We start from the raw sequence: 14,488 nt of genomic DNA, 5'->3' as shown, positions 1-14,488 counted from the left end.
ATGGCAAAACGTCATTTTTTCGGATGAATCCAAGTTCTGTTTACAGCATCATGATGGTCGCATCCGTGTTTGGCGACATTGCAGTGAACGCACATTGGAAGCGTGTATTCGTCATCGCCATACTGGCGTATCACGAGGCGTGAAGGTATGGGGTGCCATTGGCTACACGTCTCGGTCACTTCTTGGTCGCATTGACGGCACTTTGAACAGTCGACGTTTCATTTCAGATGTGTTACGACCCGTTGATCTGCCCTGCGAAACCCTACATGTCAGCAGGATAATGGACGACCGCATGTTGCAGGTCCTATACGGGCCTTTCTGGATACAGAAAGTGTTTGACTGCTGCCCTGGCCAGCACATTCTCCAGATCTCTCACCAATTGAAAACGTCTGGTCAATGGAGGCCGAGCAACTGGCTCGTCACAATACGCCAGTCACTACTCTTGATGAACTGTGGTATGGTGTTGAAGCTGCATGGGCAACTGTACCTGTACGCGCCATCCAAGCTTTATTTGACTTAATGCCCAGGCGTATCAGGGCCGTTATTACGGCCAAATGTGGTTGTTTTGGGTACTGATTTCTCAGGATCTATCCACCCAAATTGCGTGAAAATGTAATCACATGTCAGTTCTAGTATAATATATTTGTCCAATGAATACCCGTTTATCACCTGCATTTCTTCTTGGTGTAGCAATTTTAATGGCCAGTAGTGTTTGAATAGTGTGATGGGAACGTGACACCGCTGTGAGACTGACCGTCGCGCTCCCAGCGGATCTGCGTGACGGGGAAGCCTGCGACGCGGCAGGTGAAGTGCGCCGTGGCGCCGGCGGCGACGCGCCGGTCGGCCATGGGCCGGACGTGCGGCGGCCCGGCGACGTGCAGGCGGGCGCGGTGCGACGCGCTGCCCGCCGCGCTGGCCGCCACGCACTCGTACAGGCCGGCGTCGCGCGGCCGCGCGCGCTCCACGCGCACAGTGGACACCACCACGGCGCTGCTGCTGGGCTCCTCTTCCTCTACGTCCGGAGGCTGCGCCGGCAGCGGCTCCCCGTCCAGCAGCCACGAGAGGTGGGGCCGCGGCCAGCCCGCCGCCTCGCACGTGGCCCGCCACGACGCTCCCGGCCGCACAGTCGCGCCGGAGAAGGTGCGCACCAGCACCGGCGGCCACTCTGGAACAACCCGCCACTCGCTGACGTCCACGCTCGAAATTGCGGTCTCTTAGATCATCTTCGCTATCACATCCGGAGGAGAATTGGCTCTGAGCACTATGGGACTCAACTGCTGAGGTCATTAGTCCCCTAGAACTTAGAACTAGTTAAACCTAACTAACCTAAGGACATCACAAACATCCATGCCCGAGGCAGGATTCGAACCTGCGACCGTAGCGGTCTTGCGGTTCCAGACTGCAGCGCCGTTAACCGCACGGCCACTTCGGCCGGCGGAGGAGAATTTGCGGGTCCCTAGCGGATAGGATCAACGCGATTTTTTTTCGTTAGCTCGTAGCGTATTTTCCTCAAGAGTCTTAGTAGGACGCCTGTAATCACCCCAGCTCCCCCCACCCCCCGATTCCTTAGGCAATCGTACTTGCACGTATAACACGGCTCCAAACATCTGCTTACTTTACATAGGAGGTGATGTGTAACGTATTTGACGTTTGCACTTCAAACCTTTATCGATGAAGACACTAGACCCTAATAACACACCAACACAAAAATACGACGCACTGCGAAGGAACTATGCTAATGGGATGGAAATAGCTATATGTGATGTACATCTACGCACAAAAAAATGATTACAATTTCCGAAATTTTGCAAAAACAGACATAATGTCTGATGGGATAACAGCAGTCAGTGATTTTATAATGTTACTTATAATCCGTCTTGACTGAAATTTTTTTTATTCATATGACCGGTTTCTGTTCATTCAAAAATGGTTCAAATGGCTCTGAGCACTATGGGACTCAACTGCTGAGGTCATTAGTCCCCTAGAACTTAGAACTAGTTAAACCTAACTAACCTAAGGACACCACACACATCCATGCCCGAGGCAGGATTCGAACCTGCGACCGTAGCGGTCTCGCGGTTCCAGACTGCATCTGTTCATTCAGAACCATGTTCAGATCTGATATTTCAGTTACAGGAGTAACCCGTCCAAATCCAGCAACTTTCACATGTTACGCAGCATGTGAAAGTTGCTGGATTGGACGGGTTATTTCTGTAACTGAAATACCAGATCTGAACATGGTTCTGAATGAACAGAAACCGGTCATATGAATAAAAAAATTGCAATGAAGACGGATTATAAGTAACATTATAATTTCGGAAATATTGGATCATTTATTCGAGAGAAAGTGTTTCACAATTTGAATAAATCAGTAACACGTTGCTCCACCTATGGCTCTTACGGAAGCAGTTATTCGGCTTTCCGTTGATTGATAGAGATGCTGGATGTCCTCCTGAGGGATATCGTGCCAAATCCTGTCGAACTGACGCGTTATTTCGACAGAATCCCGAGATGGTTGGCGGGCCCTGCCCATAACAGTCCAAAAGTTCTGGGTTGGGTTTAGATCTGGAGACTTTGCTGGCCTACGTAGGGCTGGCAATCACAAAGAACGTAGAGTGGGTAAGAATTACCTTGCTGAGATGTAACTCTAGGACGAGTTGCCATGAAGGGCAACAAAACGGAGTGTAGAATATCGTCGACGTACCAGCTGTGCTGTAAGGGTGCAGCGGACGAGACCACCAAATGGATCTTGCTACGAAATGAAACGGCACCTGAGATCATCACTCCTCATTGTCGCGTCCTATGTAGGGCGACACCTCGACTGGTACCCCACCGCCGTCTGTGATGACTCCAGGCACGTCTTCGCTTGTTACCGGGGCTCAGTTAGAAGTGGGACTCATCATTCAAGTAAAAGAGATTCCAGGCCGAATGACCCTAACACCATTGTAAACGGGCTTTTTGATATAGAGAGATCAACGATAGCCGGCGTAAGGGGCACCCTATGGTCATCCCCTTTTCTGTGAGTCACCTATCAATAGTCTTTGTGGTCACTGAATTATCAGCTGCTTCTCAGATGGATGGTGTGGTGAATCTAGGCCTCTGAGTGCCTCTCTGACGACTGAGCGGTCGTCACATTCTGTCGCCTCTCTAGATCGACACGTCCTTCTTGGTGCTGCGTTCGATCATAGTCCACCCATTCTTGCGAACACCGTCGAATAGTGACATTGCTGCCATTCAAATGTCGAACGATTCACCGATTTCTCGAACCGGCTTCTTTGGGCCCAACTATACGGCATCTCCAAAATGCCATCTGTGTATAGCCGTTCAGGCGCCTGTCTATCCAGCTGAGTACACTGAATGAAATTCACAACCTGGTACCCAGCTGAGCAGTGGAACTGCGTACCAGCGTCACACGATCATCCACAGTTTTGCATTTCCCATTGAGAAACGTATGAATATAGATTTGTGGCCAGTTTGCTTAGCTCCTTCGCGGTGCGTCGCTTTTTTTCTTCTTTGATCATATATTGATTTTGTTAGTTTTGGTTATTCACAGACAGACTACTGAAAAATCCAAAAACAAAATATTTATACAACAGATGGTGAGAAATAATTACATTTTTCTTAAAAGCTGTGTTTTTTCCTAAACTATGTGTGGCACAATAAAATAATTTTCTGGTATCTTCTCTGATGTAAGTGTATACTGTACGCAATGTGCTAGTTAATAATAACGAAATAATAAATTAAAACGTCGTGTTGTGATATTTTACTGCATGAAGAACGAGCAAGTATCAAGCGAAGACTTTCTTTCTTTCTTTCATTAGTTTGTGAGGGGTCTCAGCGTCAGTAACTTTCTAAAGGGTTTGAAATTGAGTATAAAGTTTGTTGGAAGTCGCTAACTGGTTTCATTGTCAAATACTGCATGGTCTGGGTAACATGTGAGCTATTAGTTACTCTGCCTCCAGACGTACACACAGTTTCTGATGTTACCACTTGTCTTATTGTGTCAAACCCTTACAGTAAGGTAATATATCCTAATGACTAGATTATCACAGCATTTTAAATTTTTAAAGTAACTCAACAATTATATGCAATATTGAGACCAAAATCTTTGTATGCCCAGGAAGCCGTCAGATAGGTAACCTGGAACTGCTTCCGGGCTACCGTTCGGGCCGTTTAGTGGTGCAGGTGTGAAGCAGTCACGCGGACTGCTACAGTAAATCTGCATACTCGCTGCGAGGACGCCACGAGAGCATTGTGTGCGCCGACAGCTGTGAACCAGCAGTCGTTATGGGAGAACTGGGCAGAGCATACTCTTTCACAATCCTAGCAACGGCTGCCGACAGCCTGTCACGAATGCATCCCATACGTGTTCGACGGGATTTAAGTCGGGGGATCGGGCAGTCCAGTTCATTCCCCGAATACACTTTCTTGCCAAGAGCTCCAGGTATCCAGATTGAGATTTTCACTCTGCAGCGGTGATATGAAACTTCCTGGCAGTGTGTGCCGGACTGAGATTCGAACTCGGGACCGAGTTCGAGTCTCGGTCTGGCACACAGTTTTAATCGGCCAGGAAGTTTCAGCTCCAAGTATGCTCTTCGATACGGTCGCGCACTGACATCTATAAAAATTAAGTCAGTAAACGACGTACCTGGGGAAGGAGAAGAGTGTCATAATAACCTGTATCGTGTTCAACGATTGGGACTTCAGTACACCCCTGCAACATTATGCCTCTCAATACCAAAACACCTGGAACTCCAGACCCATTTTCGAGTATATTCCTGGGTTCATTATGTGTTTCCACGTCTCACCATACGAGGCGTGTTCATCGATTTACCATAATGCCTAGCCATACTACAACACCCAGAACACCAAAACAGTTATCTTCGACAATGTTTCCGGAGTTCATCACGTGTTTCCATGTCTCGCTGAAGGAAGGTACTGTAAGTACGCTGTTAAGGTTTTTATGTTGGTAAGGCTACGTAGTGCTCTGCATGAAAATCGCTGACTGCGCTGTGTGTAGTCTGTGGCTGGTTGGACTAATTGTTAGAACATTCACTTGTGTAGCGTTGGGTAGTTGGAGGTGAGCCACTAGCAGTTGTGGATGTGAAGAGAGAGATGCCAGAGTTTTGAGAAGTTAATATAATCGGACGATCTGGATGTGTGTCCGCCATAAAAAGGAAATTTGTAAAGATGGGTGTCATGATGACTTTTGAACACTATTAAGGTAAACACATTGTTTGTCCTCTATCACAATCCTTAATTTGCTAACTGTGCCTATCAGTAGTTAGTGCCTTCAGTAGTTAGAATCTTTTATTTAGCTGGCAGTATTAGCACTCGGTGTATTGCAGTAGTTCGAGTAAAAATGGGTCAAATGGCTCTGAGCACTATGGGACTCAACATCTTAGGTCATAAGTCCCCTAGAACTTAGAACTACTTAAACCTAACTAACCTAAGGACATCACACACACCCATGCCCGAGGCAGGATTCGAACCTGCGACCGTAGCAGTCCCGCGGTTCCGGACTGCAGCGCCAGAACCGCACGGCCACCGCGGCCGGCGTAGTTCGAGTAACGAAGACTTTTATGAGGTAAGTGATTCACGAAAGGTATCAGTTATTGTTAGTCAGGGCCATTCTCTTGTAGGGATTATTGAAAGACAGATTGCGTTGCGCTAAAAATATTGTGTGTCAGTTTAGTGATGATCAGAATAAGTAAAGAGAAAACTGTTTGAGTACGTTGAGTTTTGCTCAGCTGTTTCAAAATCAAATAACCTAGAAGTTTACCAGCACATTCATTTATTAATTTTTCAAAGGGGACGTTTCAGTACATACAGCGCTCCTTGACGTTATCTTCTTGATGGTCCATATATTACGGTGTGGGAAGGCTAATGTTGCATGGGTGTACTGATTCCTACATCTTCGGACACAAGATACTCATTAGTCAACGTTATTGTGACATGCTACTTCTTCACCACGTTCGTCTTTTCGGGTTTGCATTCGGCCGTGATTTCATTTTTGTAGATGACAGTGCGTGACCGAATTGGACAGCGCAGGTTGTGGAGATTAGGAATGAGAGGATACTCGGTGACTGGAGTAGCCGTTGCCTCTATTTAAATTCTAGAAATCCATCTGTAATGCGTTGGGAGACATATTGCAGCTCATCCACACGCATCAACATCTATCCAGCAATTGTCAACCGCTCTGGTGGTATAGTGGTACGCCCTAATATAGAGACCCTTACCTTGCGGCCAGTATGCGAGCACGCTACAGAGTCTACATTGCCGTCGGTGGCGTTTGTAATGTCCATGCAACCATCATGAGTCGTGGTGACTTCATTGTAATTCAAAATTGTTGAGGCTTTCGTGGCCACTTGTTGACAAACTGCCTATTGGCTTCTGTCTCGGGTTCTTCGGCCGACGTTCATCTAATGATTTTTCTGACGTTTCGCCAGCACGAGTGGCTGGCATTGTCAAAGCTTCACCCTCCATTGCCGGTGGTGAACTGGAGGCGAGCTCGCGGCCGCAGACTATATGTGCCTGGCGCGCCAACGTCCGAGGGCTTCTCCGCGGTCATTTCCGGTGCGGTTCTCCTCTTGCTACCTGCGACGGTCGTTCGCTGCAGTACGGGAAGCCAGGATTCGTTTACCTTAAGGTTTTCCTCTTTCTTGTTGAAACTGTTCGCGTGTTTTTGGATTTCTACAGCTTCTCTGAACAAGCGCGTGTTCATTGTAATTACTGTCTTTTAATAAAAGAGTGATTTCTGCTCTTCTCATTGCGTACATCTTCCAGTTACCGTCTTTATGGAACTGTGGCAGCTATTTCTATCTATGGTCCAACTTTCATCACCTATGTTACTTGGTTGTGTCCACAATGAGGAAGTTATGTTCGACCTTAAGTTTTGAAAATTTGGAAAATTTCTATGGGATCAAAGTGATAAGGTCATCGGTCCCTAGATTTACACACTACTTAATCTAACTTAAGCTAACTTACGCTAAGAACAACACGCACACACCCATGCCTGAGGGAGGACTCGAACCTCCGACGGGGGGCCTCGAACCGTGGCAAGGCGTCCAAGACCGCGCGGCTGCTCAGAGCAGTTTACAGTTTTGGACACCAGCTTCACTGCGGTACCAGTTTTGATTTACTCCTGATATTATCCGTAACTGTATATCGCACTCGCCTTTTAAAGACTGCTTTGCTATACTAGTTTAGATTTCATTCTGATACACGTCTTATTCACAGTCCGCACCGTGTATCTAAGTCACCACTTCAGCCACACACTGACGTGACAGAAGTCATGGGGTACCTCCTAATATTGTGTCGGACCTCCTTTTACCCGACGTACTGCAGAAACTCTACAAGTCGTTGGAAGTCCCTTGCAGAAATTTTGAGCTATGCTACGTGCATCCTTGTCCATAACTGTTAAAGTGTTGCCGGTACAGGATATTCTGCATGAACTGACCTCTCGATTATGTCCCATAAATCTTCAGTGGGATTCATTTCAGGCGATCTGATGGCCAAAGCATTAGCTATAATTTTCCGGAATGTTCGTCAAACCTACTGCGAACAATGGTGGCCTGGTGCCATGGCGGATTTTCGCCCATAAAAGTTGCATCTTGGCTGGGAACATGAAGTCCACGAATGGCTGCAAAAGGTACAGATGGTTCAAATGGCTCTGAGCACTATGGGACTTAACTTCTGAGGTCATCAGTCCCCTAGAACTTAGAACTACTTAAACCTAACTAACCTAAGGACATCATACACATCCATGCCCGAGGCAGGATTCGAACCTGCGACCGTAGCGGTCGCGCGGTTCCAGACTGTAGCGCCTAGAACCGCTCGGTCACCACGGCCGTCGGCTGCAAAAGGCCTCCATAAAGCTGAATATAAACATTTCCTGTGAACGACAGGTGTAGTTCGAGCAGAGGACCCAGTCCATTTCAAGAAAACAGAGCCCACACCGCTATGGAGTCACCACCAGCTACCGTGGTGTTTTGTTGGAAACTTGAAACCATATCTTCGTGGAATCTGCGTCTCACTCGAACTCACCCACTAGCTCTTACAAACTGAAATCCGAAACCATCTCACCAAGCCGCCGATACCAACGGCTATGGTTGTGAGCGATGTCGTGCTGTTAGCAAAGGCTCTCGCGTCGGTTGTCTGCTGCCATTGCCCATTAACGCCAAATTTCGCCGAATTGTCTTAACGGATACGTTCGTGGTACGTCCCACGTTCATTCTGCGGCTATTTCAAGCAAGTCAGTTAGTACCCGCCGTGTGGCCGTAATCACGTCGGAAACCTTTTTCTCATGATTCACTTGTTTACAAATCTCATGAATCACCTGTTTACAAATGACACTTTCACCAATGCACTGCCTTTTTATACCTCGTGTATGTTATATTACGACCTTCTGGTTATATGGATGTCGCTATCTCATGACTTTCGTCACATCAGGCTATTCTGCGACACTAGTTTTGATTTCCTTCTGATGCATATTTTACTCTTAGTCAGCACTGTGTATCAAGATCTCCACTTAATTATACAGTACAGCTAACAAAGTGTATCTTGTAAAATTAGCTTTGATTTCATTACACATTTTAAAGTTCGAACCGTTTTAGTAGTATCCGTTACAGCTGTAGAGTCTTTTTGTTATCACCCCACCACTCGCATCGTATTTATTTCAATAACTGCCTCACTTCACAGTCTAAGACTAGTTGTAACCAGAAATACATATATTCCCGATCCTGCGAATTCACCTAATCAGAACTGTTTCATTTGTGTTTCAAAATTTTGGACATGTCACCATGTTGGTTATGTCGTCTGACGCAAGCTCACCGTTCCAATTTACAATGTATTCCAATTTTCACGTTGTACCAATAGGTAATTAAAATATTATGTTTATCCATATTCCAGAAAATGTGGCTATTTATCATTTGAATGTAAAGTCAGAAAAATACGACATGTCGCTTTGTGAATCATTTCTTTATTCCCAAAAATTAGTTTGGGGGACTTTTAATCCTCATTTTTATTTGGAGCATAGAGCCATTACATCTTTATTGTCGTAGTGTTGTGCTGGATACTGGCTTGTGGCATTATTCTAATATCCACCTGAGAGCCTTTTAATTTCCTATTCCTCACATTGTACTGATTGTCACCACAAATCCCTGAACATGCAGTATACATTGTACAACTGGTATGTCGAATGTTAATGACTAAACAGACTGTAACTTAAGAATTAAGGGAAAAAAATCGTCAGAGGTACCTCTGAGGCTGATTTCAGCAGTTCCTTGAGCGTTGTCATCATTGTTGGATACTATGCACTGGTACATGCCACGATCTTCGAGTTCAACATACGAGATTTTAAGGACCTGCAAATAAATTATCTAGTTAATTCACTATCAAATATGACGACCTTAGTCTACAGAAGTAATAAAGTTTATAAAAAGAATTAGCATAAAAAACCTGAAAAAATTATTAAAATGTAACACAAAATAAAAGTACCCAACGATAAAACGCTGTTGTCAAGGACAGGGATTAATAGAGATTAATTACATAAGCCATTCTACACGTACACACACACACGCACACACAAACACACACACACACACACACACACACACACACACACACACACACGCACACACACTCTGTCAAGCAGCTATCTTATGATCCCCTGCTACCTTGCATAGTGGGTGCCGTTTATACCACACGCTGCTGCTGGGTCAGATGCGAATACTCCGTCAAGAACTGACAACTCTCCACTGCTTCCAATAACTACTGAAGACTGCATGTAGGACAATTGGCATTCCACTTACATATATCTACATATCCCGCACGCCACCGTCTGGTGCATGGCAGAGAATACCGTGTAATACTACTAGTCGTTTTCTTTCCTGTTCCACTCGCAAACAGAGCGAGGTAAAAACGACTGTCTATGTGCCTCCGTACTAGATCTAATTTATCGTATTTGGTCTTTGTGGACCTTGCGCTAAGTGTATGCTGGTGGTAGTAGAATAGTTCTGCTGTCAGCTTAGCACGCCGATTCTCTAAATTTTTTCGATAGTGGCTGGCCGTTGTGGCCGAGTGGTTCTAGGTGCGTCAGTCCGGAACCGCGCTGCTGCTACGGTCGCAGGTTCGAATCCTGCCTCGCGCATGGATGTCTGTGCTGTCCTTAGATTAGTCAGGTTTAATTAGTTCTAAGTCTAGGGGACTGATGACCTCAGATGTTAAGTCCCATAGTGCTCAGAGCCATATGAACCGTATTTTCTCAATAGTTAAAATGGTTCAAATGCCTCTGAGCACTAAGGGACTTAACATCTATGGTCATCAGTCCCCTAGAACTTAGAACTACTTAAACCTAACTAACCTAAGGACAGCACACAACACCCAGTCATCATTCTCAATAGTGTTCCTCGAAAATAACATGACGGTCGAGACGGTGCCACAACCATCTAATTGACGGTCCATGGAGAGGAGACGTGCGCTGTAGTATTTACAGTGCTTCTCCAGCCACTTGCAGACAGTTTTACACAGTCTTGGTGAACTATCGTATCCAAACCATGGAAGACAATCATTGTGCGAAATTTTTGCTCACACCGAAACTTTGTCCTCTCAGTCTTATATTTTCCTAGCAGTTATTGCGAGGTGATCGCTCTGGCTTTTTCGGCCGCAGACTCGGACCTCCGTTCTGTGACTCATACAAGTAATTTACGATCCCAGTCAGCTGCAGTTCAGTTTACCGTCGACCAAATCCGTTACTGTTTGAGACTTTGCAGCCCCGCAGGAACCGACAGCTCGCATTACGCTCTTTGCGTCCAAAGACGTAATGTCGGCGAGCTTTCGCCGCCAACAGGTGCGCGGGGGCCGGGCGAGGCACGTAAGCGTACGGCCGGGCTTCAGTGGAGAAGTGCATTTGCTGATAGCACCGAGTAAGGAAAGTGACTGGGGGCGAGTGTCCCTCGTTGTCCTGCTCCTCTGAGGTCCACGGTTCGTAGTCGACAGTGGGCGAGCAGGCTGGTTGGATACGACGAGATGAGGTGACCGAGCCGGGCAAAAATGTGGCCGACAGGATGGATTCAACCGACTTCCCGAGTAGCTGAGGCGTCAAGTGCATTAAAAGGAATCGTAATAGCACGTAGTTGAATAACCATCGGCTCTAGAATCGACTGACGGCAGTGAAAACGTATGCCGGACCGGGAATCGAACTCGGATATCCCGCTTATCGCGAGCGGTTACCTTCCCATTTGGCTATCCGTGCGCGACTAACGGGCAGCCTCAAACTTCTGTATGTAAGAAAATGAAACGCCTACAGTCGTTGTTATGGTCTTATTTATTTTATTTTGTAGCTACCAGTTTCGGTGCTTCAGTGCGCCAACTTCAGGCCGTAATTGATGCTGAAGAGGCTGACGTGATACCTGTATAATACCGCATCAGTGGTGAACGTAACTGGTTACACATTTCATCTCTAAACTTTGGTGTCAGCAGCCAACTGTTGACAGTTGGTGGTTGGGGTGCTTACACCGAAGTTTCAGTGACGCAGCTGACTCGACGAAGCCACATACGGTGCTGGGCTACTTTTATTTGTTTTGTACACGAATATTGTTGTCTCTTGATTATTTGAACAGTGCGTTATCCCACTGTACCGCGCCAGTTAGTGTTGACGCACAGCCATTAACAGTAAACATTCGCCTTAAATATCAGTGGCACCTCCACATGAATTATTGACCTTTCAGGTGGGATGGCCTCTGTGTCTCAACGACACAGGTAGACGTACCATAAGCACAACCGCAGTAGAGGGGAATCTGTGGAGAGGCCAACAAACAGCTGGCTCCTGAATGGGGGTAAAAGACTTTTGAGTAGTTGGAGTGGCAACAGTCTGGATGATTGACTGACGTCTTCTTGTAATATAAGCCAACAATATATTGGTACATTCGTACTACCAAAGGCAGAAAGCAAGAGAAAACTACAGCGGTTATTTTTCAGGTAGTATGCAGCTTTTCGGAAATTTGGTAATTTGTGGTAAGGTCTTATGCGACCAAACTGCTGAGGTCATCGGTCCCTAAGCTTACACACTACTTAATCGTACTGGAGGGAGGACACGAACCTCCGACGGGGGCAGCCATGCGGACCCTGACAAGACGCCTTAGACCGCGCGGCTACCTCGCACGGCTATGTAGCTTTACTGTGTGCCTTAATAACGACAGCTTCTTGACTAAAATATTCCGCAGATAGAATAGTCCGCTTTCTGATCTGGCGAAGCCTACGCAGGATGTCATCAGGGAAGCCAATACTGGCGTTCTAAGTGTCGGAGTGTGAAACAGTTGATCATTAAAAATCTTAATGGGTAGGCTGAATTTAGCCAGTGTGGGCACAAGTAAAGCGCAATTATAGAAGAACAGGACTCGTGGGCGGGAAAGAACACGTTTACAAATACAAAATCTAATAGAGGTAAGTAATACTTGCAAAAATAGAAATGTGAATAAGCTACTATGAACACTGCAACTCAGCCTGGTGAATTTAGAGTTTTCGATAAAATGACGAGCACCTTTAATATAAGTCAGTTTTTCCTGTAATCAGCTGTAGGAGATTCCATAGGTCGAAATGCCCCGTTTGTGAATTTTTTGTGAACCATACAGTCTTGATGGCTATACTTCTAATATAATGAGAACCTTCTTGTCGAGAGGAAAAATTGAGGAATCTTCTATTAGTTTATTAGTTGACAGAAGTTAAGAGATCTTCCTTAGTTCTCTGTATCTTACTGATTCTAATAAGCCCTTAATTTTACTGCAACATTCTTCGTTCTTCATTACCACTGTAGTATTCGCTTTACCAGGGGTAATAAGAAGAGTGTCTTTAACAGGATTCAAATCTCGGAAAGCCTTCATCTCGCCCTTCGTTACGTTACTGTTAGATGGTTTGCTCCTAAGCAATAACCTGTCTGATTCTATGCGTATTTCTTCTACGCCTTGTTTAGATAAATAACGTATTTCAGCTTATACATTAGCAATAATGTCTTCCGTTGGTATTTTTGAAGGTGCAACGTCGTAGTTCCCAATTTTGGCAGTTGCGATTATTTCATTCTTGTACAGAAACCTATTAATAATACACACATCAAAAAAGTTTTGCATCATCTCTGTTGAGAGTTCCCAAACCTATACAGAAGACTGGAATAGAGATTAACATAAACATCTTTTCCGCCCTTTTTATTGCTAGTGAAAATCACACATTGCATGTTGTGCCACCGTACAGCGAGACCTTCAGAGGTGGTGGTCCAAATAGCTGTACACACCGGTACCTCTAATACCCAGTATCACGTCTTATTGGATTGATGTATGCCTGCATTCGTCGTGGCATACTATCATCAAGACACTGTTGGTCCCGATTGTCCCATTCCTCAATGGCGATTCTGTGTAGATCCCTCAGAGTGGTTGGTTGGTCACTTCGTCCATAACAACCCTTTTACCCTAGGCATGTTCAAATGGCTCGGAGCACTCTGGGACTTGACATCTGAGGTCATCAGTCCCTTACAACTTAGAACTACTTAAACCTAACTAACCTAAGGGCATCACACACATCCATGCCCGTAGCGGTCACGCGGTTCCAGACTGACGCGCCTAGAACCGCTCGGCCACACCGGCCGGCTAGGCATGTTCGATAGGATTCATGACTGGAGAACATGCTGGCCATAGTTGGGGCGCGAATTGTCGTCCACGTAGTCGAATTTCTTGCCAATATGCTGCCGATATGGTTGCACTGTCAGTCGGAGGATGGAATTCACGTATCGCACAACAATTTCGGCGGCTTCCATGACCACCAACGGCGTACGTCGGCCCCACAAAATGCCACCCCAAAACAGCAGGTCACCTCCAACTTGCTGCGCTCGCTGACAAGTGTGTCTAAGGCCTGACCAGGTTGCCTCCAAACAAGTCTCCGACGATTGTCTGGTTGAAGGCATATGCGACACTCATCGGTGAAGAGAACGTAATTCCAGTCCTAACTGGTCCATTCGGCATGTTGTTGGGCCCATCTGTAACGCGCTGCATGGTGCAAAAATGGACCTCGTCATGGACGTCGAGAGTGAAGTTGCGCATCATGCAGCCCTTTCCGCACAGTTTGAATCGTAACATGACGTCCTGTGGCTGCACGAAAAGCATTATTCAACATGGTGGCGTTGCTGTCAGGGTTCCTCCGAGCCATAATCCGTAGGTAGCGGTCATTCACTTCAATAGTAGGCCTTGGGCGGTCTGAGCGAGGCATGTCATCTCCTCCATGTCCGAACAACATCGCTTTGGTTCACTCCGAGACGCTTAGACACTTCCCTTGTTGGGAGCCCTTCCTGGCACAAAGTAACAATTCGGACGCGATCTAAATGCGGTATTGACAGTCTGGGCATGGCTGAACTACAGACAACACGAGCTGTGTACCTCCTCCCTGGTGGAATGACTGGAACTGTTCGGCTGTCGCACCCCGTCCGTCCAATAGCGGCTGCTCA

At 46.3% G+C, this 14,488-nt stretch overlaps 1 protein-coding gene across 1 annotated transcript in view; it reads right to left on the bottom strand.

The window, feature by feature from the left end:
• The window catches only part of LOC126455887 (Down syndrome cell adhesion molecule-like protein Dscam2), a 225,813-nt gene that overhangs the window by 184,496 nt on the left and 26,829 nt on the right, over positions 1–14,488 (bottom strand). Inside the window, exons 4-5 of the mRNA XM_050091647.1 lie at positions 9,260–9,365; positions 755–1,165 (exon numbers count right to left, since the gene is read on the bottom strand). Coding sequence (XP_049947604.1) covers positions 755–1,165; positions 9,260–9,365 — 517 coding nt within the window. The remainder of the gene's footprint in view (positions 1–754; positions 1,166–9,259; positions 9,366–14,488) is intronic.

The sequence above is a fragment of the Schistocerca serialis genome, chromosome 2 (genome assembly GCF_023864345.2).
Source record: "Schistocerca serialis cubense isolate TAMUIC-IGC-003099 chromosome 2, iqSchSeri2.2, whole genome shotgun sequence".
NCBI classification, from domain to species: domain Eukaryota; kingdom Metazoa; phylum Arthropoda; class Insecta; order Orthoptera; family Acrididae; genus Schistocerca; species Schistocerca serialis.
This window is presented reverse-complemented; position numbering and strand designations above follow the sequence as displayed.